General features: G+C 44.2%; 1 protein-coding gene and 2 non-coding genes across 4 annotated transcripts in view; all 3 read left to right on the plus strand.

Annotated features, from left to right (window-relative positions):
- Positions 1–4,536: 4,536 nt before the first annotated feature.
- Positions 4,537–26,862, plus strand: part of EIF3A (eukaryotic translation initiation factor 3 subunit A) — a 41,273-nt gene continuing 18,947 nt past the window's right edge. The window contains exons 1-12 of one of the 2 annotated variants that reach the window (XR_009544633.1): positions 4,537–4,756; positions 11,237–11,427; positions 11,572–11,708; positions 13,772–13,935; positions 16,230–16,429; positions 17,979–18,187; positions 21,108–21,279; positions 23,659–23,763; positions 24,145–24,243; positions 25,208–25,324; positions 25,723–25,908; positions 26,450–26,797. Coding sequence is in view for 1 of the 2 variants with exons in the window: in XM_007534691.3 (XP_007534753.1) it covers positions 4,708–4,756; positions 11,237–11,427; positions 11,572–11,708; positions 13,772–13,935; positions 16,230–16,429; positions 17,979–18,187; positions 21,108–21,279; positions 23,659–23,763; positions 24,145–24,243; positions 25,208–25,324; positions 25,723–25,908; positions 26,450–26,797 (1,977 nt within the window). In the remaining variant the exon portion in view is untranslated. The remainder of the gene's footprint in view (positions 4,757–11,236; positions 11,428–11,571; positions 11,709–13,771; positions 13,936–16,229; positions 16,430–17,978; positions 18,188–21,107; positions 21,280–23,658; positions 23,764–24,144; positions 24,244–25,207; positions 25,325–25,722; positions 25,909–26,449; positions 26,798–26,862) is intronic. The other variant, XM_007534691.3, reaches the window with a different exon arrangement.
- LOC132532920 (small nucleolar RNA SNORA19) lies at positions 23,873–24,004 on the plus strand. The gene has a single exon (XR_009544833.1). It is a non-coding gene; the product is annotated as a small nucleolar RNA SNORA19 (small nucleolar RNA).
- Positions 24,761–24,890, plus strand: LOC132532919 (small nucleolar RNA SNORA19). The gene has a single exon (XR_009544832.1). It is a non-coding gene; the product is annotated as a small nucleolar RNA SNORA19 (small nucleolar RNA).

The following is a 26,862-nucleotide window of genomic DNA, read 5'->3' on the forward strand; positions in this document are numbered from 1 at the left end:
GAACCAGACATCACTCTGGTACATGTGGTGCTGGGGATTGAACTCAGGACCTCATGCTTGATAGTCAGATGTCATATCCACTGAGCCACCTCCCAGACCACTAATTAATTAAAATTTTAAATTATATTTATTTATTGGATAGAGACAGCCAGAAATCGAGAGGGGGGCAGAGGGGAACAGAGACAGACAGACACCTGCCAGCATTGCTTCGCCACTCCTGAAGTTTTCCTCTGCAGGTGGGGACCGGGGACTTGAACCTGGGTCCTTGCACATTGTAGCATGTGTGTTCAACCAGGTGTGCCACCACCCGGCCCTTAATTAATTTTTTAGTATTTATTTATTTATTCCCTTTTATTGCCCTTGTTTTTTATTATTGTAGTTATTATGATTGTTGTTATTGATGTTGCCGTTGTTGGATAGTATAGAGAGAAATGGAGAGAGGAGGGGAAGACAGAGGAGGGGAGAGAAAGATAGACACCTGCAGACCTGCTTTACCGCCTGTGAAGTGACTCCCCTGCAGGTGGGGAGCCGGAGCCTCTAACCGGGATCCTTGGGCTTTATGCCACCTGTGCTTAACACGCTGCGCTACTGCCCGACTCCCAATTAATCTATTTTTTAAAGGCTTTTTTATTATTTATTTATTATTATTTTTAGCCTCCAAGAGCAATGAATTCATGGTGTAGGCACCGAGCCCCAGCGATAACCCTGGAGGCAAACAAACAAAAAGAAGGAAAGAAATAGAGCAAGCACCAAGAGCACTGACTGTGCGCTGCCTTATGGTAGTGCTGGGGATTGAACCTGGGGCCTCAGGCATGAAAGCCTTCTGCATAACTAGTATGCTGTCTCTCCAGCCTGTCTTCATATTTTTTTAAATGTAATTTTGTAATTACAGAATTCTTATAAACAAGTGAAAACATTTTGTAAACTGTGCTACTTGTTTTTAAGCTGTAAGTTACTATGTTGCAAAGATAACCTTTGTTGTACCCGACAAGTGCTTTCTTGAGAATCTTTATTTTTTATTTTTTTTATTTCTTTATTGGGGAATTAATGTTTTACATTCAACAGTAAATACAATAGTTTGTACATGCATAACATTCCCCAGTTTTCCATATAACAATACAACCCCCACTAGGTCCTCTATGAGAATCTTATTCACGCAAATGGAAAAAATTCTAAAACACTGTATAAGAAAAAATATCAAAAAAATTGTTTAGTCATAGTAGCATCAAAGTTACTTTATTGGAGTCGGGTCTTGGTTCAAGCCCCCGGCTCCCCACCTGCAGGGGAGTCGCTTCACAAGCGGTGAAGCAGGTCTGCAGGTGTCTATCTTTATCTCTCCCTGTCTCCCCCTCCTCTCTCCATTTCTCTCTGTCCTATCCAACAACGAAGGCATCAATAACAACAACGACTACAACAATAAAACAACAAGGGCAAAAACAAAGGGTAAATAAATAAATTAATTAATTAAAAAAAATAAGTTACTTTATTAGGGAAAAACCATCAAGATGATCACTTCTTTTTTCTACTTTCTGAATTTGTTCCAGGCATATGCAGTTTGCTTGTTTTCTGCGGAGTGTAAATCAACAGCGGTCATTTTTTTTCTCCTGGCCTAGAATGCAGCCTATCTTCTCCCTCACTGTGTATTTACCTACCTTCTCCGGTGAGTCACGAACTCCTTGAAAGCAGGCATGGTGTATCTTTTTTTTATTACTATTTTCTTAAAAATCTTTATTTATTTGATAGAGGCTGCCAGAAATTGAGAGGGAGCTGGAGATAGAGAGGGAGAGAGCTTCACAGCTAGGGAGAGAGCTTCCCCCATGAGGTGGGGGGCTGGGGTTTGAACCAGGTCCTTGTGCTTAGTAACATGTACACTCAATCAGGTGTGCCACCACCTGGCCCTCAAATGAATCCAATTTATTTATTTATTTAGTTTTTACCAAAGCATTGTTCAGCTCTGGCTTATGTCAGATTGAACCTGGGCACCGCTTATCTTTCTGTCCCTAATTTCTTTCTTTCTTTCTTTCTTTTAAATATTTATTTATTCCCTTTTGTTGCCCTTACTGTTTTTTTTTTTTATTGTTGTAGTTACTGATGTCGTTGCTGTTGTATAGGACAGAGAGAAATGGTGAGAGGAGGGGAAGACAGGGGGGGGAAAGGAGACACCTGCAGACCTGCTTCACTGTCTGTGAAGTGACTTCCTGCTTTATGTACTTTTAAACAACTTGAAAGGGGAACGCATCAAGATGTAGATACTGGAATTTATTTTCCAAAGTTCTAGTTGTCTTATAGGCTTAGCAAGTGGTTAACAAACAATGGGGCCATTTTATGATTTTGAGATATAATGGCAAAGTTAGGATGTTGGACAGCTTTTTTCCTGTATTTAGGCTGGGTTTCATCTTAACCATATTCTGCTACTTCCATTACCTACTTGCTAGTTTTCTAGCTATAGCAGTTAAAAGTTTTATTTGCTTTTGTGCTTAGCTCTTTAACTTTGACTTAATTATTAGATACACAAACGAGTCTCTTGATCTTGCCCCCATAAAACAGTCCTACAGCTTCTTAGTACAAGCTTTTCAGCCCTGTCTGGTTCCGATTTTCTTTTCCTCTTTTTTTTTTTTGGGTGGGGTGGGGTGGGGAGTGTGGTGGAGGGAATGATACTGGACATGTGTAGAAGCCATAGTATTGTTGGGGCCAGGTGGTGGCTCACCTGGTTGAGTGCACATGTGACAATGTGCAAGGACTCTCTCTCTCTCCATACCCTACCCTCTTGATTTCTGACTGTCTGTATCCAATAAACAAAGATAATTAAAAAAATAGCAAAAAAAAAATCATATTATGGAAGTTATTTAAAATAAGTCTCCCCCAGAATGTTCTTTCTTTAAAATTTTTTTAAAAATTTATTTATTGTTGGATAGAGACAGAGAGAAATTGAAAGGGGTGGGGAAGATAGAGAGGGAGAGAGACAGAGAGACACCTGCAGCCCTGCTTCACCACTTGCAAAGCTTTCCCTCTGCAGGTGGGGACCAGGGGTTTGAACCTGCATCCTTACGCACTGTAATGTGAGCGTTTAGCCAGGTGCGCCACCACCTGGTCCCATGGTTTCCTTTTTGGCTTACGTCTTCATTTCCCGATTTTTCTTTCTTTTTAATTTATGGACTTATTGTGTGTGTGTGGGGGGGTCGAACTAGAGCATCATCTGGCACGTGCGATGCAGGGGCCTGAACTCAGGGCCTCAAAAGCTTCAACATTCTAGTCGCCCACGTTTTCTTTCTATACTCATCTATTTAGCTAAACAAAGAAATCTCTTTGCTGAGGCAAAAGCAGTGTGGGGGAAAATGTCTTCTCTGTGTGTGTGCACCGTGGTTCCCCAGTCCATTAACACTGTACTCAGTAACTCAAGGATCCCATCCATGATCACAAAACGTGCAATAAATTTGCAACAACGCATTTCACTGCGGGGTAGCTGAACTTCTAGAATTTATTTTAACTTCACACCAAGGACTGGGGGAATTCGATCTGGCTTTAAGTGGCTTCTCAAGTCCTAGGCAGAGATGATTCATTTGTGGACGATGACAATGTTTGTTTTAAGAACCAACGGCGGGAGCAAGGACAGTGCTCTATTGTGCCCCCAGCCCCACTAATCTGCCATTTTCTCCAGTTGGTTAGAATCTGGGCGGTTGGGCAGGGGTAGATAGCATAATGGTTATGCAGAGAGAGACTCTCTGCCTGCGGCTCCAAAGTGACCGGGTTCAGTCCCCTGCACCACCATAAGCCAGAGCTGAGCAGTGCTCTGGCTAAAACTAAATAAATAACTACATTAAAATAATAATAATATAAAATAATCTGGACGGTAGGCCAAAGCGACAAGCACCCGCAGGCATTTGCAAACGAGCAAAAGGAAATGCGGGGCTTCTGCAGCAAGCTGTCCCCGTCCTGGTCCTGATTCAGGTTGCAGATCTGAGGGTCCCCCATTCGCCAGGCAACCTCTGAGACACCAAAAAATAGTAGTAATAATAATAATAAAAAAAGAGGGCGGAGGGTAGACGGCATGTTTATGCAAACAGACTCTCATGCCGGAGGCTCCAAAGTCCCAGGTTCTGTGCCTCGCACCGCCGTAAGCCAGAGCCGAGCAGGGCTCTGGTCATCACGAAACAGCTACGCGAGCGGGCGGTCGGCTCAGGCCCGCGCCTCTCCCGCAGCCGGCCCCTCCACTCCCGGAAAAGGGCGAACCCGGCGCGTCCCCCGCGCAGCCGCACGCCGTCTCTAGGGCGCAGGGTTGTGACCTGGCGTGACTCTGGCTCTCCAGTCAGAAAGACACCTGAATAGACGCCTGCGGGAAACTCGGACCCCAGCCCCGTCTTCCCCTCCGGCCCGTTGAGCGCGGCCCCCAACAACTGTCTGTCTCCCAGCGCCGGCCCGGCCGGGCGCTACGCCGCCGCCACGTCAGCCGCCGCGCGTGACGCCAGCGCGCCTGCGCACGAGGGAGGGGCCGCGCGCGGCCAGCCCGCTCCTACATCCGGGGCCTGGGCGGCGGCCGCGCCGCGGCGCGGGGTCACGTGGCTCCTTCCTTTCCGTCTCTGGCCGGCTGGGCGCGGGCGACTGCTGGCGAGGCGCGTGGAGCGGCGCGCTCGTTCCCCCTCGTCTCCTCTCCCGGCCCGGGCCGCCCCGCAGGACACTGACGCCGGCTGAGCCGAGTCTGCCGCCAACATGCCGGCCTACTTCCAGAGGCCGGAGAATGCCCTCAAACGCGCCAACGGTGAGGAAGAAGGGGGTCGGGGCGCGCCGCGCCGGCCGTGGCCTCGGAGGTCGGCGAGGGCCCCGGGCCCGCTGCTCCGCCGCCCGGCGCCCCGGGCCGCGCTCGGTGCCCTCCTGCCCCCAACCGACCGGGGCGCGGGCGGCGCGGCGCCGGGAACCGTCGCCCCTGGGGCCCCGCTGCTCCCCGTCGCCCCCGGAGGCCGAGCCCCTCCCCGGGCTGAGCCCCCGCGGTCCTGCCCGGCCGCCGCGACCCCTGGCCGCGGGGTGCTCGTGTGCTCGGGCCCCACGCCCCCGGCCGGCCGCCATCTGGGAGTGCCGGGGAGGAAGAAACATGGCTCCTTCCCGGGGACAATGCACGCGAGCGCCGCGGCCCCTCCTCCCGCCGGCCCGGCCGGGCCCACCTCCCGGCCCCGCACGCCCCCACCCGGCCCCGGCCCCGGCCCCGGGGCGTCCCCCCCACCCCCGCCTGCCCGGCCTCCAGCCGCGGGGCCCCGGGCCCACGGAACCGCCCGGGAGGGGGGCCGCCTGCCTGGGGGGCAGCCCCCCAATTCCGATCCCCAGGAAGTTGGCGCGGAGTTGTGTCCGGAGAAAGTTTGAGGGCTCGCGGGGATCCGCGGAGCCCGGGCCCCGGAGGGAGGGCGGCAGGGAGAGGCAATGGCCGGCCCAAGGTCACGCCGGGGGAGGGCGCTGGAGCGGGGAGAACCAGGGCTCTGGGCATGGGGATTTTTTCCCCTTTTTTCCCCTTTCTCCCTCTGGCCCCGGCGGCCCTGCCGGCCATCGGCCCCCTCTCTGCGCGCCCGGGCCCGGGCCTCGCTTGCCTGCGGGGACGCTGGTGCGTGGCCCGGGCCGGAGGCATTTGTTACGTGGGCACGTGGGGTGCAGAAATGCATGCTGCCGGCGTCCAGGCTGAAAGCACACTCGATGAGGGGATTAGCGACTTGGAAAAAGACATAAATATTTTCATGTGTTTGAGTCAAAGTATGCAGGATGCCTTGTGTGGAATTGCGACTCCGATTGCTCCTGTCGGGAGTGGTTCCCCCCCTACCCCCCCTAACATTTTACCGTCTAGGCGCTTTAGCAACAGGCATTTTGTCTTGATTTTCAACTTTTGCCATGCCGCCCGGCTGCGGCTCTGTGATCTTCGACGGTCGGTGTCAGTAGTGTGGAGGGCCCGTTCCCCCCCTTCTGAGTCGTATTTCCAGTTATGCTCTTCAGACTGCAAGGAGTCGTGGGTCGTCAACCTCTCACCTTTTCTAAATAGGAAAAGGTGATTTCTGAAGGGCTGATGGGGGGGGGGTTTACCTGAAATTAAAGCAGGCACGATGAGAAGGGGGTTTGTGTGTGTAAAGTTGACTGTTGTTTGGTTGTATGGATTAAAAAGACCGAGAGAGCTCTTTTGCCTTCCTCCTGGAGAGACCATTTTCTTTTAAGACAGGCAGTGTCCGTGCGTGCGGGGCTTCGCTTGCAAGTCAGGTTCCTTTAATCTTGTGTATGAGGCTCCGCACGGAGCATGGCACAGCTCACACAGCTTTAACCGGGATGACAGTACATTCCATTCAGTGGGCATCATTCTCTTTTTGTTTTTTTTTCCTCCCCTAAATGTTTTTGTCTCCACATCTGCAGCCCGTAACGTAACATAAACTTGAGCAAATTTGAGTAGACCTTCTGGTCCCCCTAACTGTATACCAGAAAGATATGCTGGGAAACTACTGTAATCGTCCTGGAAAGAAACCAGAGATGCTGGGTGCGCGGGACTCACTTGGAGAAAAAGAACAGAGCTTTGCAAGTTGTACTGTTAGTGCCAGATTACCTACTTCTGGTGGTGTAATAGCCTTTAACTGCATTCTGCAGCTGGTGATTTAAAAGCATATCTTAAACCGACATGTGTAACATAATAGCTTATGTGCTTGGCTTCTTTTATATGTGTAAATGAAGGGCTGGCCTAGCCCCGTTCATTATAGATACATAGTTTCAGCCATTTATCTCTGACAGGTAAACAGAATGCACACCTTAGTGACAGTTTATGATTTCATTAAAAAAAATATTTAATTAATTTATTTATGAGAAGGAAAGGAAAGAGAGAAAGAACCAGACCTCACTGGCACATGGGCTGCCGGGGATTGAACGCAGGTCCTCATGCTTGAGAGCCCAGTGCTTTAGCCACTGCGCCACCTCCCGGACCACATGATTTCATTTTTTACAATTTATTTTAAGGACGTCAGTTTGGAACGGAGTATTTATTCCCTTCAGCATTGCTATGTAGACTTCACTGTGTATTTTCAGCCTCAACAGGTTTTTCCCTACGTAGGCAATTCAGAGAAATTGAGCAAAGAAACTTGGCACCATGGATCCCTCACGGAGAGAAATGCTTCTGCTCCAGGTTTCCTACCTTGCCTCGTGTTCCTTTTCATACCCCCTTGGGTCATGGTGTGTTTGGGGTGCTTTTATTTGCTTTAACTTGCTTGGAAGCTATTGTTTTCTGTGTTTTTGGGAGTAGGAGACTTGGACTCCTAAGTCCACATGACTGTGTAGGTATTGAAACATTTTTAGTTCTACCCCTTAGCAAGAATTAAGTTTTTTTTTTAGAATCACATTGATGACACTCTCCTGTTTGAAAATACAATTGGGGAAGTGAGTCACTAGCATTATTTTTTTCTACTAGTGAGCACTTATTCAGCTCTGGTTTAAGGTGCTGGGGATTAGGCCCTGGCTTTGGAGCCTCAGGTATGGAAGTCATATATAACCATTATGCTATCGACACTGCCCAGGAAAGTGAAAGAGTATTGTTAAAAAAAAAAAAAATGAGAGAGAAAAAAGTGATAGGGACCAGGGCACTGTTGAGATCTGGCTTATGGCTGTGCTTGGGATTGAACCTGGGACCTGAGAGCCTCAGACTTGAGTCTTCTGCAAAACCACTATAGTATCTTCCCAGCCCAGGGAAGTGAATTACTTTTAGCCAATATTTTGTCATCACCGTCCTGTTGGGACCACCTTTCATCGATAAGCCCTGCTGCCTGCTCTGTGGAACAAGCATGTAGACTAGTGTTTATCCCTCCGCATGGTATGAGGTTTAGATCCTTAGTTGGAGGCTGGGTAGAAAAGAATTCTTCTCGTGTTGCTGATAGTCTTCCTGTAATGGGTGATCCAACTTCCAACTTGTAGTAGACTGAGAAACTGTTTTTGTTTAAATAGTTGTGAGAAATACCTGAAATAGTTTCTGATTTTAGAAAAGAACCTTGAGCTCAGGAGAAGATGCTTAGTGTTCCAGTCCCCTGCTGGCAAGGCTTCTGATTGTAGCTCATACCATCTAGTTAGTGTGTCTGTCTGATTTAGTAGGCTTTAAAGAAATGATAGAATTGGCTGGGCTGCAGGTGGACTTTGTCTCGTGACAGGGCTAATAATGACATTTTTTTTATTATGCTTTAAAAAAATGTTAAACTATATTTCTTTCTTGGATAGAGACAGTGGGAAATCAAAGAGGGTAAGGAGTGCTAGGGAGAGAGACAGAGAGACACCTGCAGGTGGGGACTGGGGGATTGAACCTAGGTCCTTGCACAACGTAACTTGTGTCCAACCAGGCGCACCACCACTCAGCTCCTCGACTTTTTTTTTTTTTTTTTTTTCCAGAGTACTGATCAGCTCTGGCTTTTTGGTGGTGTGGGGGATTGAACCTGGGACTTCAGGCACGAGAGTCTCTGCATAATCATTATTCTATCTACCCTGCCCAGCCCCTCAACATTTTTTAACTTGAAGTGTTACAGAGAAATCTGCCCATTTGTTGGGAATATGATTTGATAAAACGGATGTTTAATGACTTAAGCTGTTGCCTGTGTTACTTTCTTTATTAGAGACTTGGAACATTTGTTATTTTGGGAAGGAAGCAACATTCTGGAAGAAGTGATAATTACTAAATCTAGCGTAACCCCTATTCAGGGGACCAGTGAGTTTTTATTTATTTTTTTAAATTTTTTACCAGTGCACTGTTCAGCTCTGGTGCAGGGGATAGAACCTGGGACTTGGGAGCCTCAGGCATGAGAGTCTGTTTGCATAACCATTATGTTATCTACCCTCTCGCTTTTTTTTTTTTTTTTGTTTAGCACAAAGCTACATGGTAGATAATGCTATGCATTTGTTAGGTTAACTTTTTATAGATAAGAGTGAGAGAGGAGGTAGACCAGCACTGCTCCACCACTCCTGAAGCTTCCCCTCTGCAGGTGCTCCCATGTGGTGCCAGGGCCTGACCCCAGGACTTTGCACATGCTGATGTGCTCTACCTGGTGAGCCACCTCCTGACTGCCCCTAGCTTGACACGGATTTATGATTTTCTTTTTATTGTGATCATGGCAGGCTACCTTTTCCAAACAGAGGTAGACACAACAGAGCACTGAAGCTTTCTTCAGCGAGGTGGGGGCTGGACTCAAACTTGGGTCTTAACCTACAACAAAGCAAGAACGCTGTCCAATTATTAATTAATTAAAATACACAGCAGAAGTTAGCATTTTATTGATGGATGTCACTGAGTCACCTCCCTGGTATTTATTCAATAAATTTTTGGTAGGGGTGGGGGTGATGGAACATTTCTATTATTCATGATGCCCCTATATGTGCTGGGAATTGGACTCAGTCTTGAGATTTTACTACTGAACCATCTCTTGGACCCAATAAACTAATATTTCAGTTTCTCTCTCTTTTTTTTTTTTTTTTTTTGCCTCCAGGGTTACTGCTGGGGCTAGGTGCCTGTACCAAGAATCCGCTGCTGCTCCTGGGGGCTATATTTCCCATTTGTTGCCCTTGTTGCCACTGCTGTAGTTGTTGGATAGGACAGAGAGAAATCGAGAGAGGAGGGGGAAGACAGGAGGAAAGAAAGACAGATAACTGCAGACCTGCTTTACCTCCAGTGAAGTGACATTTTGTAACATAATATTTATTAGCTTATGTGCAGGTGGGGGAGCTGGGGGCTAGAACCAGGATCTTTATGCTGGTCCCTGCGCTTCATGCCATGTGCGCTTGACCACTGCACTATTGCCCGGCCCCCAGTTTCTCAGATTCTTCAGATGATTGGTGGGGAGTTTTTTTTGGAGTGTATGTGTGTGTGTGAAATTTTGGTGATTATTGAATTTTAAATTAGCCAGGTTTAGGTTAAATGGCCTCTTTCCCCCAACTTACTGTATCTGTTAAAAAAATAAGAATTTTTTCATTGGTCAGAAATGATGTGAGAGGAGCTTTTGCTTCTGATTGAATTTCAAAAGGAGTTGTATCTATAAGACCTACGATTGTAACAGAATTTGAGTCAAGAGTATTCATTCAAGAATATCTTTCTTTGCTTTACATTTTGCTACCCCAGTTTTTAGAAACTTACTAAAAGTTTGAGATTTATAGAATTATTGTATAGGTGGTACAGAGCCCCCTATATTACACACAAGTTTTTCTTACTAGTTTATATCCCACCCCCAACTGTTCAGCTCGGTTGTGGTGGTGCTGGCGATTGAACCTGGGACTTTGGAGCATCAGGCATGAATGTCCTTGCATAACCACTACATTATCTCTCCAGTTCCTAGTGTGTCTGCCATAACTATGAACAAATATCAATTTACTATAAGTGGAAGTCCATACTTGCTCCTGTTTCACAACTTTCCCAAATCCTTATATGTGCTAAGGTCACATATTACATTTGATTGTCACTGGGTAGATGTTGCAATTTCTTAGACTTGTTTCTGATGAACTTGATGTTGGAGTACTAGTCTGGTGTTATATAGAAGAAGGTTTGTCTTATTTTTTTTTTTCATTCATCTAAGTATTGTCTTCATAGTTAAGAGGACTAACAGTCAATTCTCCCAAACCTTATATAACTTAATATAATCCTGATAGAAAGCCAAGCGCAGTGAGCATTATTTTGTCAATATTTACAAACGACAACTCTAGATTTTATGAAAAGGCACAAGATAACATTACTAAAAGACAGAGTTGAGATAGTCACACTACATCAAGTCTTCAGTGATCACAGTGAGTTATTAGCAAAAGACCACATATGTAGATCAGTAAAGAATTGTCAGAATAGAGAGCCCAGACATAGATCCATCATCAGTTGATCTTAAAAGAAAAAAGGAATTTTAATGTGATATCTCAAGTCCGGCATGAACTAACAAACTTCTTCAGCCAGATGATTGTGGCCAGTGTTATTCTTGAGCTGTGTTTGCTTGGTGGTGGTGGGGTGTCCTCAATTTCAGAAGCTTTCAATAACGTAAAATAGAACTGTGGGAACTGTAGTTTTTGTCTGTGGACCATATTTTGAGTTGGCATGATTTTTTCATTATTTTTCCTTGGATAATTTTGGCACAGCTCTAGAAGTTAAAAATAAATCTGACCTAAAAAAGAAGATAGTGAAGAGTTCAGAAATAATAAAACAGCCAATTATGATAGCAAGTTTTAGATTTTTGTGGTATGAATAATTGATCTGAACTCTCTTGAATTACTTTTTCAGAATTTCTGGAAGTTGGCAAAAAGCAACCTGCTTTGGATGTTCTTTATGATGTTATGAAAAGTAAGAAACACAGAACATGGCAGAAGATACACGAGCCAATTATGTTGAAATACTTGGAACTTTGTGTGGATCTTCGCAAGAGCCACCTGGCTAAGGAAGGGTTATACCAGTATAAGAACATATGTCAACAGGTATGAAGAAAGCTGAGGTTTACGTTTTTAGCAAATAAATGCTTGTTTCAAATTAGAGTTATATCTCATAAAATGTGCTTTAAAGTCTTTTGTGGTTATTGGAAAACCCTTGATTTTTTTTTCTTTCTCTTGGGTGGGATTTAGGTGAACATCAAATCTCTAGAGGATGTGGTTAGGGCATATTTGAAGTTGGCAGAGGAAAAAACTGAAGCTGCCAAAGAGGAATCCCAGCAGATGGTCCTGGACATCGAAGACCTGGACAATATTCAAACGCCCGAGAGGTGTGTGGGGTGTAAAGGCCTAATACACACAGTCATTGTCTCTGTCTGCACCTCTTGAAGTAGATGCTTTTTTGGAAATACCGGATATGGGGGGGCCAGATGGTAGCGCAGTGGGTTGAGCGCACGTGGTGCAAAGTGCAAGGACTGGTGCAGGTGTCCCGGTTCGAGCCCCCGGCTCCCTGCCTGCTGGGGGGGTTGCTTCATAGGTGGTGAAGCAGGTCTGCAGGTGTCTTACCTTTCTCTCTCCCTCTCTGGTTTCCCCTCCTCTCAACTTCTCTGTCTTACCCAACAGCAATAACAATAATAATAATAAGACCAACAGAAATGGAGAGAAATGGCCTCCAGGAGGAGTGGATTTATAGTGCAGGCAATGAGTCCCAACAGTAACCCTGGAGACGAAAGAAAGAAAGAAAAGACAAAGAAATATATGAGATGCAATAGTTTACTTTTTTAAATTTCTCTAATATTGGAGAGAGAAAGAGAACCAGAGCATCACTTTGGTACATGTATTGCTGGGGATTGAATTTAGAACCTCATGCTTATAAATCCAATGGTTTTTCCACTGCGCCACCTCCTGGGCCACTTTCGAAGTATTTTTAAAAAATACTTTAATATAAGAAGTGCAGAGGGGGGGGAGTCGTCGGTAGCACAGCGGGCTAAGCGTAGGTGGCGCAAAGCACTAGGACTGGCTTAAGGATCCTGGTTCCAGCCTCCGGCTCCCCACCTGCAGGGAAGTCGCTTCACAGGCGGTGAAGCAGGTCTGCGTGTGTCTGTCTTTCTCTCCCCCTCTCTTTCAACAATAACTACAACAACAATAAAACAACAAGGGCAACAAAGGGGTAAAAAATAAATTTAAAAAAAGTGCAGAGGGAGTCGGGCAATAGTGCAACAGGTTAAGGGCACGTGGAGCAAAGCACAAAGACTGGCTTAAGGATCCCGGTTCGAGCCCCCGGCTTCCCACCTGCAGGGGCATCACTTCACAGGCAGTGAAGCAGGCCTGCGGGTGTCTCTTTCTCTCCCCCTCTCTGTCTTCCCCTCCTCCTCTCTGTCTTCCCCTCCTCTCTCCATTTCTCTCTGTCCTATCCAACAACGACGACATCAATAACAACAATAAAAAACAAGGGCAACAAAAGGGAGTAAATAAATAAATATATAAAGAAGTGCAGAGAGGGCAGGGCTAGATAGCATAATTGTTATGCAAACAGGCCGAGGCTCCACAGAGTCCCAGGTTCAATCCCCTGGATAAGCTAGAGCTGAGCAGTGCTTTGGTTTAAAAAAAAAAAAAGTGCAGAGGAAATTCATACACCACACACACCAGTGCATTGCTCAGCTCTACCTTGTGATGGTGCTGGGATTGAACCTTTGATCTCAGAGTCATAGACATGGAAGTTTTGCATAATCCTGCTGTCTTCCTGGCACTGTTTGATTTTTAAGGATTTATTTGCTAGATAGGGAACTAGAGCATCACTGCTGTATGGGATGCCTTAAAGTCCAACACTGTCCACTGTGCCACCTCCTGGGTCCTTGGGGGCCTTACATGTAACGAACCCCCAAAGACTCAAATTATTATTCCAAATTCATAAAAAGAAAAAACCACTATCTCCGGATATGGAGGATTTGGTTAATTTATTGTTGTATTTATTACTGTTTATGCTATTGATGTCATTGTTGGATAGGACAGAGAGAAATGGAGAGAGGAGGGTAAGACAGACAGGGGGAGAGAAAGATAGACACTTGTATAGACCTCCACTGCTTGTGAAGCAACTCCCCTGCAGGTGGGAAACCTGGGGCTCGAACCAGGATCCTTCCTCTGGTCCTTGTGCTTTGTGCCACATGCGTGCACTTAACCTGCTGCACTACCGCCCTGGTTTTGATTAATTTAAAATGGCTTAATACAGATTGAAGATTAAAGTACTTGAAGTGACTGTACAAAGCTGTAGAAAACCCATACACGATGTTACACACATACTGGTGATTTTTGAAATGATAGACTAAATGGCTTAAAGTATTTTTTTTCTTTTATTGTCTGTACTGTTTTCAGTTTCTTTTTTGTGTCTTTGCAGTGTTCTCCTAAGTGCTGTAAGTGGTGAAGACACTCAGGATCGAACTGACAGATTACTTCTGACACCATGGGTTAAGTTCCTGTGGGAATCTTATAGACAGTGCTTGGATCTTCTTAGAAACAATTCTAGAGTTGAGCGGCTCTACCATGATATTGCCCAACAAGGTAAAACAACTGACGGGAAACATGGCTTGAATGGATTTTGTAAATAATTAGCCAGTTTTTTGTTCTTTTTTTTAAAAAATTTTATTGATTTACTGAATAGTGACAAATTGAGAGCAGTGGGGAGACAGGGAGGGAGAGAGACAGAAACACGCCCGCAGCCCTGCTTCACCACTTGGGAAGCTTTCCCCCTGCTGGTGGGGACCGGGGACTTGAACCTAGGTCCTTGCGCACTGTGATGTGTGTGCTCAACCAGGTGCGCCACTGTGTAGCCCCCTATTTTTTTTTAAATTTTCCTTTTTGTTACCCTTGTTTTTTATTGTTGTAGTCATTGATGCTGTTGTTGTTAGATAGGACAGAGAAATGGAGAGAGGAGGTGAAGATGGGGAGAGAAAGATAGACACCTGCAGACCTGCTTCATCTCTTGTGAAGCGAATCCCCTGTAGGTGGGGAGCTGGGGGCTCGAACTGTGATCCTTAAGCCGGTCCTTGCGCTTTGTGCCACCTGTGCTTATCCCGCTGTGCTACCACCCAACTCCCCAATTTTTTATTCTTTTTTTTAAATTTACTTTATTTATTCCCTTTTGTTGCCCTTGTTTTTTCATTGTTGTAGTTATTATTGTTGTCATCATTGTTGGATAGGACAGAGAGAAGTGGAGAGAGGAGGGGGAAGACGGGGAGAGAAAGATAGACACCTGCAGACCTGCCTCACCTCTTGTGAAGGGCCTCCCCTGCAGGTGGGGAGCCAGGGCTCAAATCAAGATCCTTACACTGGTCCTTGTGCTTTGCGCCACCTGTGCTTAACCCGCTGCGCTACAGCCCGACTCCCGAATTTTTTTATTCTTATCCAAAGCTGATTGACACCAGTTTGAATATTGAATGTTAAATAAAAAAGAAAAAAACTGCTAAAATTTCCCCTTTTCCAAAACTTTTATTAGTTAAAACTTTCCATTTATGCCAGAAAGTCATTTTAGAATTTACAGGTTATTGAGAAAACTTTCATAGAGATTTCTGGTAAAATTGAAGTCTGCTTTTGACTCCACACCTAATAGTGCACTGGGTTTATGAGAGATTTTTTTTTAACTCTGGGCTTCTTCCATGAAAAACACATAATTTTAATTTCTTAAGCAGTATTACCAAGTAGAGTCAAACTTTATTAATGACTTAGAATAATCATAGTGTGTTCAGTTATGTTATATACCGTTAAAATGTGAAATTATGCCTGCTTATAATCTTACCTCTTAGACTCCTGCAGACCTGCTTCACTGCTTATGAAGCGACCCGCCCTCCCCCCCCACAGGTGGGGAAATGGAGGCTCAAAGCGGGAGCCTTAAGCCGGTCCTTGAGCTCTGCACCATGTGTGCTTAAACCAATGCCCCCTAAGTGTTTTTTAAATTTTTCTCTTTAGTACCAAATCTTGTTGCTTTCTTTGTAAGTTAGATCACAACTTTAGTATACCTCAGGCTGATTTTTAAAAAAACAATCTTGCTTCAATTTTATTAGACAAAATTAAAAGAAAATTTATTTTCCCTTTTGTTGCCCTTGTTTAACATTGTTGTGGTTATTGATATTGTTGTATAGGACAGAGAGAAATGAAGAGAGGAGGGGAAGACAGAGGGGGAGAGAAAGACAGACACCTGCAGACCTGCTTCACTGCCTGTGAATTGACTCCCCTGCAGGTGGGGAGCCCGGGGCTCGAACCGGGATCCTTATGCTGGTCCTTGAGCTTTGCACCATGTGTGCTTAACCCGCTGCGCCACCGCCTGACTCCCCTCAGACTGATTTTTATTGCTTAGAATTTGAAGTGGTGTAGAAATAGGCCTAAATTTGACCTGGTCATTTGTAAATTCCCAGAACTATATTTTATTTCTAGGCCAGAATAATTAGGGTGTATCTAGTTTTTTATCAAGATACATTCAAAAAGGTCATTTGTTGTCCTGACAACAGTGGTCTGGGACTGATGAATTCTGAGGACTGGTGAATTTGGTAAATATTGTCAAAATAGCTTTGGCTTATCTTAATATGTATGAAATAAAATCTACTTAAGGGAGTCAGTAATGCAGGGGAGTCACTTCATAGGTGGTGAAGCCGGTCTGCAGGTGCCTGTCTTTCTTCCCCCCTCTGTCTTCGCCTCCTCTTTACATTTCTCTGTCCTGTCTAACAGTGACGACATAATAACAACAATGATTACAATAAAGAACAAGGGCAACAAAAGATAAAATAAATATAAAAAATCCACTTACATACTTGAAGTTGGTCGTGGAAAGTACCTAATATATTTTACAATTATACTTACAGCTTTCAAATTCTGCCTCCAATATACTCGTAAGGCCGAATTCCGCAAACTGTGTGACAATCTGAGAATGCACTTGTCACAGATTCAGCGCCACCATAACCAGAGCACGGCAATCAATCTCAATAATCCCGAGAGCCAGTCTATGCACCTGGAAACCAGGCTTGTTCAGTTGGACAGTGCCATCAGCATGGAATTGTGGCAGGTATGTTGTAAACTGCTAGTGTTTCTTCAGATTAATGACTGAGTAACTTCTAAATCGCCCTACACTCCTCAAGAGTATCTTTTTTTTGGTAGCAGTTTTATGGTAATCTTGTCAGTCATACTTACTGTATTCTGCTGTTAGTAATTCTGCTGTTAGTAATGAATTTGGAAATCAAGGGCCAGATATGTTCCTTACTCCAGATACCTGGAGAAACGCTACACTGGATTGTTCCTTAGTTTTCTTAGTGTCTCTTTGGCTTAGTAAGCCCTGTATAGTAAGTTTGTGGCACTGGAGATAACTCCCTCCCCTCCCCTCCCTTCCTTTCCCTTCTCCTCAATCAGAGCACTGATCAGCTCTGCTTTATGGTGGTGAGGGGATTGAACCCAGGACTTCGGAGCCTCAGGCATGAGAGCCTCTTTGTATAACCATTATGCTACCTAACCCCCTACTCCCAACTTGACTTTTTAAAAAATATTTTATTTGTTCATGAGGAAGATAGTAGAAAGAACCAGACATCACTCTGCTACATGTGCTGCCGGGGATTGAACACAGGACCTCGTGCTTGAGAGTCCAATACCATATATACTGCGCCAGCTCACGGACCACACAACTTGGCTTTTTTACCATTAAGAGTTATACAAAAATATTTTCAAAATGGCTTATTAGTAATACCTTGAGGTGCTTATATATCTGACAGAATATCAAATGGCGTATAGTAAAACTAGTTTCCAGCTAGGTGAAAATGGGGCTTGATTGCCTGTTCTCTCCTGTCATATTCCCCTTGAGAAAAATATTGTAACATACAAGTACAGTCACTATAGAAACACATGGAGGCTCAGCAAGGGGCTCACTTGGCCAGCGCACTGCTTTGCCCTGTGCACGAGACAGATTCCAGCCTAGCCGCCGCCAGCTTGGAGGAAGCTGTGCTGTGGCTTTTGCCCATTTGTCTACCTGAGACAGTCACCCAGAACGGTGAAGCTCTGGTGAGGCTCTAGTTTTATGCCTTTCCAGACAGTTTTTCTATTTTCTCAATTGATAAAATGATGATGCACTTTTTATTTTCGCCTCTCTTGTTTTCTGTTTTCTTTGACAGGTTTACGGATTTAGTACTTTTTTTTTTTCTTTTTATTTATTTTATTTATTATTGGACAGAGAGAGAAATTGAAAGGGGGAAGGAGAGAAACAGAAAGACACCTACAGCCCTGCTTCACCACTTATGAAGCTTTCCTCCTGCAGGTGGGGACCAGGGGCTTGAACCTGTGTCCTTGTGCACTGTAATGTGTGCGCTTAACTGGGTGCGCCACCACCTGGCCCCGATTTAGTACTTTTGTAGTTTTGGCAGTTTTCAGAAACATCAAATCTAGTGAGTCAAAAGAGTTATATAAAAAAGCCTTTTGTTAATTTTTAAAAAAAATTTAGTGATTTAATAGTGGCTTACAATATTGCAGAGCTCTATAAAGAGCTCTGAGCCCACATTAAGGAAATGTTTTAAGATTGAGTTGTTGTTGTTTAGAATGCAGATGATTATAATCTATACTATTAAATTTAGGAAGCATTCAAAGCTGTGGAGGATATTCATGGACTGTTTTCCTTGTCTAAAAAACCACCTAAACCTCAACTGATGGCAAATTACTACAACAAAGTCTCAACTGTGTTCTGGAAATCTGGAAATGTTCTTTTCCACGCCTCTACCCTCCATCGCCTTTACCACCTCTCTAGAGAAATGAGGAAGAACCTTACACAGGAAGAGATGCAAAGGTAAGAAGGCTGTAGCAGTATAGTGTTGAAATTAAGAAGCAGTGGGCCGGTAGATGCTTCAGCGGATGAAGTGCTGGACTTTAACCCACAAGGTCCTGAGTTCAATCCCCAGCAGTACACGTGCCAGAGTGATGTCTGATTTCCTCCCTCTCTCCCTCCCTCATTAATAAATAATTAAAAAAAAATTTATTTATTCCCTTTTGTTGCCCTTGTTGTTTTTATCATTGTAGTTATTGTTGTCATTGATGTCTTTGTTGGATAGGACAGAGAGAAATGGAGAGGGGAGGGGAAGACAGAGAGGGGGAGAGAAAGACAGACACCTGCAGACCTGCTTCACCGCCTGTGAAGCGACTCCCCTGCAGGTGGGGAGCCGGGGGCTCGAACCGGGATCCTTAAGCCAGCTCTTGCGCTTAGCGCCACCTGCGCTTAACCCGCTGCGCTGCCGCCCGACTCCCATAAAATAGTTTTTAAAAGAAATTAAGATACAATTGGTTCTTAAAAAATACTTTGTGCACAGACTTCACACTGCCAGGGAAATAGTACCCCAGGTCAGGTTTTTTTCACTCCTCATTTTTAGAAAGAGGATAGAGACAGAAGAGACACTAGCTCTCCTATGTGTGGCGTTTTTTTGCTTCCATCATCTATGGTGCTCTCATGGAGAATTGGGGGCTCGAGCCCCACCTGTCCCATCCCTGGAAACAACTATTTTCTACCAAATGGCACAGTGTAGCGTGTTCTAGATCAGAATCTCTTAGTCTGCTCTGCTGCCATGTGAGCTCAGAGGGTTTTTAGTGGGAGGAGGGTGCAGTCAGGGCGTTAGTGCCCCTGGACTCCACTGCCGGTTGCCATTCCCTTCAACTTTGACTTGCAACACTATTCTCTTAGGTTTTCAGTAGCTGTTTTATGACTAACCAGGTCTGTCAAAAATCTCAGTTGAGATCTGTGAATATTCAGAACCACAGTTGAGGCCTGAGCTTTCTGTTTGCATGAAGTTTATCCTTATAGTGTAAACGCAAAGGCTCTCTAAAGACCATTTTTATTTGATTGTGATGTTTATTAGTGACTTTATACTGATTTGTGAGATTATGGGGGAAATGTGGGTCTCTGTGTATCCCTGCACTGTCACTTTGGCTACTTTGCAAGTTCATGTGTTTCAATTCTTTATTCTACATAGGAACAAAAACCACCCAGTTCTTTGTCTCCTTACTTCCCAGCGTCCTTGTTAATTGCAGAGTAATACTCCGCAGAGCATGTACCACACAGTTTCTGTATTTGGTGATCTGCGACCATTCAAAGAGTTCTGAGTCATTCTTTTTAGGTTTTGAAACTTAACATTATTTGATTTTTGGATTGAGAGAGAAATATCTATAGTGATGCTCCTTCTGTGCACGTGGGCATCTGGGAACTTGAATCTGGGTCCTTGTGCATTGTAACGTGTGTGCACAACCGGCTTTCTGCGCCCAGCCCCAAAGGATTTATTAATGGGGGGGGGGGAGACAGACACACTAGATTGCTGATCTGACGCATACAGTGCATGGATCGTGCTCTGAGTTGAATGCTTTAGCCACTGAGCCACTTAACTAGGATGGTGAAAGACCACAGTTTTTTTTTTTTAACTTTTAAATAGTTATTTTCTCTTTTGTTGCCCGTGTTTTACTGTTGTAGTTATTGTTGTTATTGATGTTGTTGTAGTTGGATAGGACAGAGAGAAATGGAGAAAGGAGGGGAAGACAGTGGGAGAGACAGACACCTGCAGACCTGCTTCACCGCTTGTGAAGCGACTCCCCTGCAAATGGGGAGCCAGGGGCTCAAACCGGGATCCTTAAGCTGGTTCTTGCGCTTTGCGCCATCGCCCGACTCTGCTTTGTTAATTTTGATCTCAAGTCAAGTTACTTACACTAAATCAACATTGAACTTGCAGAAATAGGTGGAGCTAACTCAAATGAATACTGCTAGTATGTTTTCTTTGACTTCTTGAAACACTTCATTATGTCGGTCATACTTTTTATGTAATTCAGCTTGCTTGAGATAGAGGGGAAAAATCCCAGTCTCTTTTCATGACCATTTCTATACCAGTCCTGTTGGCATCGCTATTATCATGGTAAGTGCTAGAGGAGTTAAGTTAGCTCTTTGTTACTTTGTTTTCACAAAGTCTTTATGACTCAGAAAACTAAGTATCTTATCTGAGGTTACCACCTTAGAAATGGTGAAACTCAGCTTCTCATTCTTGAGTCTGCAGGCTCCTCCACGTCATAATTCCTAGTGGTGCTCGCCATCCAGCTTAACTTCCTCTTAAGATTGAATTACTGGGGCAGTGGGTAAAGTGTTTTCCTCGTCGGCCTGACGTGTACTGAGTTTCACCCTGACACCACATTTGGTAGAGTGATGCTGTAGTTCTCTGTCTTATAAATAAGTAAATATTTTTTTGAAAAATTATTTTTAACTTATTTGGGTCTGAATCTTAGGTCACTCAGTAGAAGGGCGAAGCGTCACAGAAACGGGACAGTGCGGCAGTGTCTCTTTCTTCCCCTCTTGGTTCCTAAAGTAAATAGAGGGAGTCTGGCGGTAGTGCAGCGGGATAAGCACATGTCGTGCAAGGATTGGTGTAAGAATGCCCAGTTCAAGCCCCCGGCTCCCCACCTTCAGGGGAGTCTCTTCACAGTGAAGCAGGTCTGCAGGTGTCTGTCTTTCCCTTCCCCTCTCTGTCTTCCCCTCCTCTCTCCATTTCTCTCTGTCCTATCTAATAACGGTGACATCAATAACAACAATAAAAAAAATAAAGGCAACAAAAGGAAAAATAAATAAATTTAAAAAAAAAAGAATCTGCCGGGAGTGGTGGAATCATAAAACTTGCTCGCCCCTGTGCTCCACAGATTCTTTCTACAGTTTTAACAAACGCTGGTGACCTTGTTCTTCTCAGGATGTCCACTAGAGTCCTTCTGGCCACCCTTTCAATCCCCATCACCCCCGAGCGCACTGACATCGCTCGGCTTCTGGACATGGATGGCATCATTGTGGAGAAACAGCGTCGACTTGCAACACTGCTGGGTCTTCAAGCCCCACCAACACGAATCGGCCTTATTAATGATATGGTTGGTATAAGCTTGAATTTTAAAAGAGAGCAAGGAACGTATTTTAATGAGAACCACCAAGACCGGAATACTGCCCAGCAGTTTCTCCTGGTCCAAGTTGGGATGATTTTTAAAAAAAAATTATTTATTCCCTTTTGTTGCCCTTGTTTTATTATTGTTGTCATTGTTGGATAGGACAGAGAGAAATGGAGAGAGGAGGGGGAAGACAGAGAAGGGGAGAGAAAGACACCTGCAGACCTGCTTCACTGCCTGTGAAGAGACTCCCCTGCAGGTGGGAAGCCGGAGTCTCCAACTGGGATCTTTACGCCGGTCCTTGCGCTTTGCACCACCTGTACTTAACCTGCTGTGCTACTGCCCGACTCCTGGGATGATTTTTATAGCTTTGAACAGAAAGGGTATATTGTTGGGGTTTTCTAACAGACTGTGAAATACATACTGACAGTTTGACTTACTGCTGGGAGCCCTGAGACGTGAACAGGTCTGAGAGCCAGTGGTGAAACTCAGGCACAGTTACACACTTGGTTGAGGCAGTCTGTCTGTGGGTGAGCTGGTGGCAGCAGTCAATTTAGACTAACTCTGAGTATCAGGACCAGAAGTCAGTCCTGCTCTGCAGGACTTTTTTTTTTTTTTTTTTCCCACTTAAGGGCGAGGTAGGGAAACTGAAGCTGATGCAATTTGGAAACATCAGATGAGTTTATGAAGGAAGATGAATTAGGTCAGACCTGATTCTAGAAAGTTAAAGAAAAGTCCAGCCTTTTTCTCTGAGAATTTCAATTCACATTATTAAAATATTGACTCTGTACAATGAGATGTTTGGGGTATTCTTTTTTAAAATTAATAACTTTGGGTTGGGGCAGAACTAGAGAGATCATCACTCAGACACATGGGATGCCAAGGTGCAAACTTGGAACCTATTAATAGTTTGAGAGTGTAGCACTCAAGTGAAGCGCTCTTACTTGGAAGTCAGACTTCTATGCTTTACCCACAAAAACCATGAACTTGATTGACAGTCTTTGGTGCCTGAGGTTATGCATCATTCCACTGCTTTACCTCGACAGAAAACTTTTTTTGCCTCCAGGGTTATTGCTGGGGCTCATTGCCTGCACTACAACCTGCTGTGCTACCACCCCGGCAGCATGCTATCTTAGTGAGCTATTTTGACTCAAGGTTTTTTGTTTTTTGCTTATTAGAGTTGGATGTGATAACAAGGGAGCCATTGCTCCACTCCACTCCACTCCACTCCACTCCACTCCACTCCACTCCACTCCACTCCACTCAGTGCTGGGGATTGAACCAGGAGCCTTAGGCATACAAGTTGAGTGAGTGCTGTGCCAGTTGAGCCATTTCCCCAGCTTTGAAGTATGCTTTGAAGATCTCTCTTTTAAAGTGGAGACATGACATTCTGAAAGTATTATCCATTATCTCCTGAGCCCCTTGTCTGTACATAATATACTTTGGTCAGAGTTGGTCTGCGATGCTGATTCAGGGCTCATTGTTGGAGAGCACTGAGAGCGTTGGGCCTTTTTAAAAAATTTATTTCTTTTTTGTTGCCCTTGTTATTGTTGTTATTATTTTTTTTTTAGAAGAATTTATTTATTCATGAGAAAGGTAGGAGAGAGAAAGAACCAGACATTACTCTGGTATATGTGCCACCGGGGATTGAACTCAGGACCTCATGCTTGAGAGTCCAACGCTTTATCTACTGCACCACCTCCCGGACCACTATTGTTATTATTATCATTTTTGTTGGATAGGACAGAGAGAAATGGAGAGAGGAGGGTAAGATAGAGAGGGGGAGAGAAAGACAGACACCTGCAGACCTGTTTCACCACTTGTGAAGCGATCCCCTGCAGTTGGGGAGTCGGGGGCTTGAACCGGGATCCTTGAATTTTTTTCTGGCTTAGTTCTCTGGTGAATAGTGTGCTGTCAAGAAAATTTTCATGTGATAGCTATTTGTGAACATCGGTTTTCCTTATTAATCTATGCTGGCTGTTTCTGTAAATATAATACAGATTTTGAATTTTAATACATTTCCTTTCTAAGTTCTTGTGGGGCTTTTCACTATAGGTGAATGCATAATTTTGGACAAGAAACTTAACATAGTGGGTGAGGGTAGGTAGTATAATGGTTATGCAGAAACTCTCATGCCTAAGGCTCCACAATCCCAGGTTCAGTCCCCTGTACCACCATAAGCCAGAGCTGGGCAGTGCTCTGGTAAAGGAGAAAAGAAAGAAAGAAACTCAACATAGTTGTCTTTTACTGGGGCGGGCTAACTGAATCATTTTGCAGATTTGCAATCCTCTGTATTTAATTTATACTCAGTTCAGCGTTCCAGTTGGTAAGCGACGTTTAGCAATAACTCTTCCATCTCCCTTATAGGTCAGATTCAATGTGCTGCAGTATGTGGTCCCAGAAGTAAAAGACCTTTACAATTGGCTGGAGGTAGAGTTTAACCCATTAAAACTCTGTGAGAGAGTCACAAAGGTAAGCCTTATCCTTAGCTTTGGTTAGATAAGCATGTACCTGGCCCTGTTGGGGTCTGAGTGTACGTTTATATTTATTGGGAGAGAGCAATGTCCCATTTATACCAACACCGCACATTTCATTGTCCTTTTTCGTTACGTTGTCAAGACAAAGGATATTTCTGATGTGCTAAATAAACCGTTGGAGGTAAATTAGCAGCATGAAGAATTTAGTCATTGCTGTCAGTCACCTTCAGACAGTCCCAGTCACTTCATTGTACGTCCTGTATTTCTCTGTGTTTTATGATGTTGTGTCGTGCTGAGTATTGGAGGGATTTCATAGTTCCTGGAATATCTACTGCATAGAAATTATGAGTATGACTCAATTGAATGGATTTTACAGGTTCTAAACTGGGTTAGAGAGCAACCTGAAAAGGAGCCAGAATTGCAACAGTACGTTGCACAGCTGCAAAACAACACTATCCTCCGTCTTCTGCAGCAGGTAAACAGCCGGAATGGGCGATTTATGTAAGAATTAGGCTGATTGTTCTGACCACAAAATTTAAAGATCTTTTTTATATATATACTACCCCCCGACTCCCCAAAATAATTCCTAATTTCATATTTGTTCTGGAAGAATAATTGTACATCACAGACTTTTTTCTCTTGTTTATGCTACCACATTGGTGTCTCTTTAGATGATTTTCATTCATTGCTGCTTGTGGTTTTGTTGGACAAAGTTGCCAAGGTTTATTTGTGGAAGTCTGTTTCTAGGTATTTTGCTATTTAAAAATGTTGCAACACTGAGTCTCTTCCATATGCTTACCGTTTTCTGTCCTGTGCTTTTTCCCTGTGACACAAGTGAACGGTACGCACTTAAGCTTCAAGACCCTTACAAGACACTGTGTTAATAGACCTCCCGCCAGTAGTGACTGAGGAAAGCTTTTCTACTGCTAACACTGTTACAGTCCTTGAAGCGTTTTAAGTCATTCTACTCATATTTTAAGGGTTCTTTTTTGGTGCACATTTCATTGACCTGCTTTCTTCTGCTGGTGTTAGCAGTGTTATTTCTGATGTGCTATAGAAATAGCTGAAGGTTAATTAGCAGTGTAACTAAATAGTCGCGCTGCCAGTCTCCTTCAGACAGTTTCAGAAAATGACTCAGATGAATTAACACATCGTGGTGTTTAGGAATAGGTGACTGTTTTACTTCTTTATGAAGCTAAGATTTGAAAAGATTATACTCTTTGAGGGATACAGTATATTGTGATGGTTGTGAACGCACAGAGTATGGGGTCAGTAATTCGGGTTCAATTCCAGCTCCAGTAATACAAGTGCTCTGAGCTACTAATTCAGTTTTCTCTGAAATAAGGGCATACTCTTAAATTCCCATGTTTGCCATAAAACAACACATTTAAAATGTATTTAAAATAATCGCTATAATTATATATATATTTTAAATGCAGGTGGCACAAATTTATCAGAGCATTGAATTTTCTCGTTTGACTTCCCTGGTTCCATTCGTTGACGCTTTCCAATTGGAAAGGGCCATAGTAGATGCCGCCAGGCACTGTGACCTGCAGGTATGTGCTGGAGTTGGGGTAAGGTGGGAAGCCTTTGTGCTAGAAAGCTTGCCTTTTGCTACAGTGCTACAGTGCGCACCTGGTCGAGCATACACATTAACGTACTCCAGGGCCCGGCTCAAGCCCTTGATCCCCACCTGCAGTGGGGAGGTTTCACAGGTGGGTTAAGTAAAGCACTGCAGTTTTCTCTTTCCGCTTTCCTCTCAGCTTGTCTGTCTTTATCCAAAACAAATAAAAAATACTGTGAAAAAAAGACTTTCCTGAGTCAGTCTTACACCTTCCATATTTCACATTCGGTTGTTAATTTGTCTTTAGTCAAAGTTTTTGAGTCCAGGCACTTGTTTGCATTGTGACATGTTCGCATATATTACAGTGACACATTTACTTGATTTTCAAAGGTTCGTATTGACCACACTTCCCGGACCCTGAGTTTTGGATCTGATTTGAATTATGCTACTCGAGAAGATGCTCCAATTGGTCCTCATTTACAAAGTATGCCTTCAGAGCAGATTAGGAATCAGCTGACGGCTATGTCTTCAGTACTTGCGAAAGCACTTGAAGTCATTAAACCAGCTCATATACTGGTATGTGAGTCTTTGGCGGGGAAGAAGCCACAGTATTTGTGGATGGTCATGCTTTGGCTTTTCCAGAAAAGTTTGTGAAGCGGGATTTGCTTTGGTTCATTTGTACTTTGATCTTTCATCAAAGTCTGTCACTTACACAGATCACTGAGCTGACTTTCAATGGGGAAAATCTTCTGTATGTAAGGTGTGTATGCTGAACAACAAACCACAAATTTACTGACCCCTCAGATGAGGAAGTATTGTGGTTGGGCCTTTTGTGCCCGCTAAGCTTTTTCTTTGGTTGTGAGTTGTTAGTATTTCTCTTTGAAAGTAGATTTAGTACAGAGAAATGTGACCCAGTTACATAAAGGTTCTTTAGCTGTTTGATTGCTATTAATAAACAGGTTAGCAGTGTTAACAGTATTTGCTACTGGAATTAGAAACTTGAATAGTGTTACCTGTTAATTAGCCGCAAACACAGAAAAGGGAAATGGGTTGGGGCTCCTACCTTTAACGCACCGGTGCCAGAGTGTGTCAGTTAGACTTTTTTTTTTTTTTTAAGCAAGAGAAAGAAGAACAGCATCAGTTGGCTGTTACCGCATACCTTAAAAATTCACGGAAAGAGCATCAGCGCATCCTGGCTCGACGGCAGACAATTGAGGAAAGGAAAGAACGGTTGGAGAGTCTGAATATTCAGCGAGAGAAAGAAGAATTGGAGCAAAGGGAAGCTGAACTTCAGAAAGTACGGAAGGCTGAAGAGGAGAGACTGCGACAGGAGGCTCAAGAGAGGGAGAAAGAACGTATCTTACAGGAACATGAACAAATCAAAAAGAAAACTGTTCGTGAGCGTTTGGAACAGATCAAGAAGACAGAACTGGGTGCCAAAGCATTCAAAGACTTCGATATTGAAGTATGTGACGCAGTCATCACAGTCTGTGTGGTCTCTGAGCAAGCAGCCCATTACCATTCATTGCT

This window comes from Erinaceus europaeus, chromosome 14 (assembly GCF_950295315.1).
Source record: "Erinaceus europaeus chromosome 14, mEriEur2.1, whole genome shotgun sequence".
NCBI classification, from domain to species: domain Eukaryota; kingdom Metazoa; phylum Chordata; class Mammalia; order Eulipotyphla; family Erinaceidae; genus Erinaceus; species Erinaceus europaeus.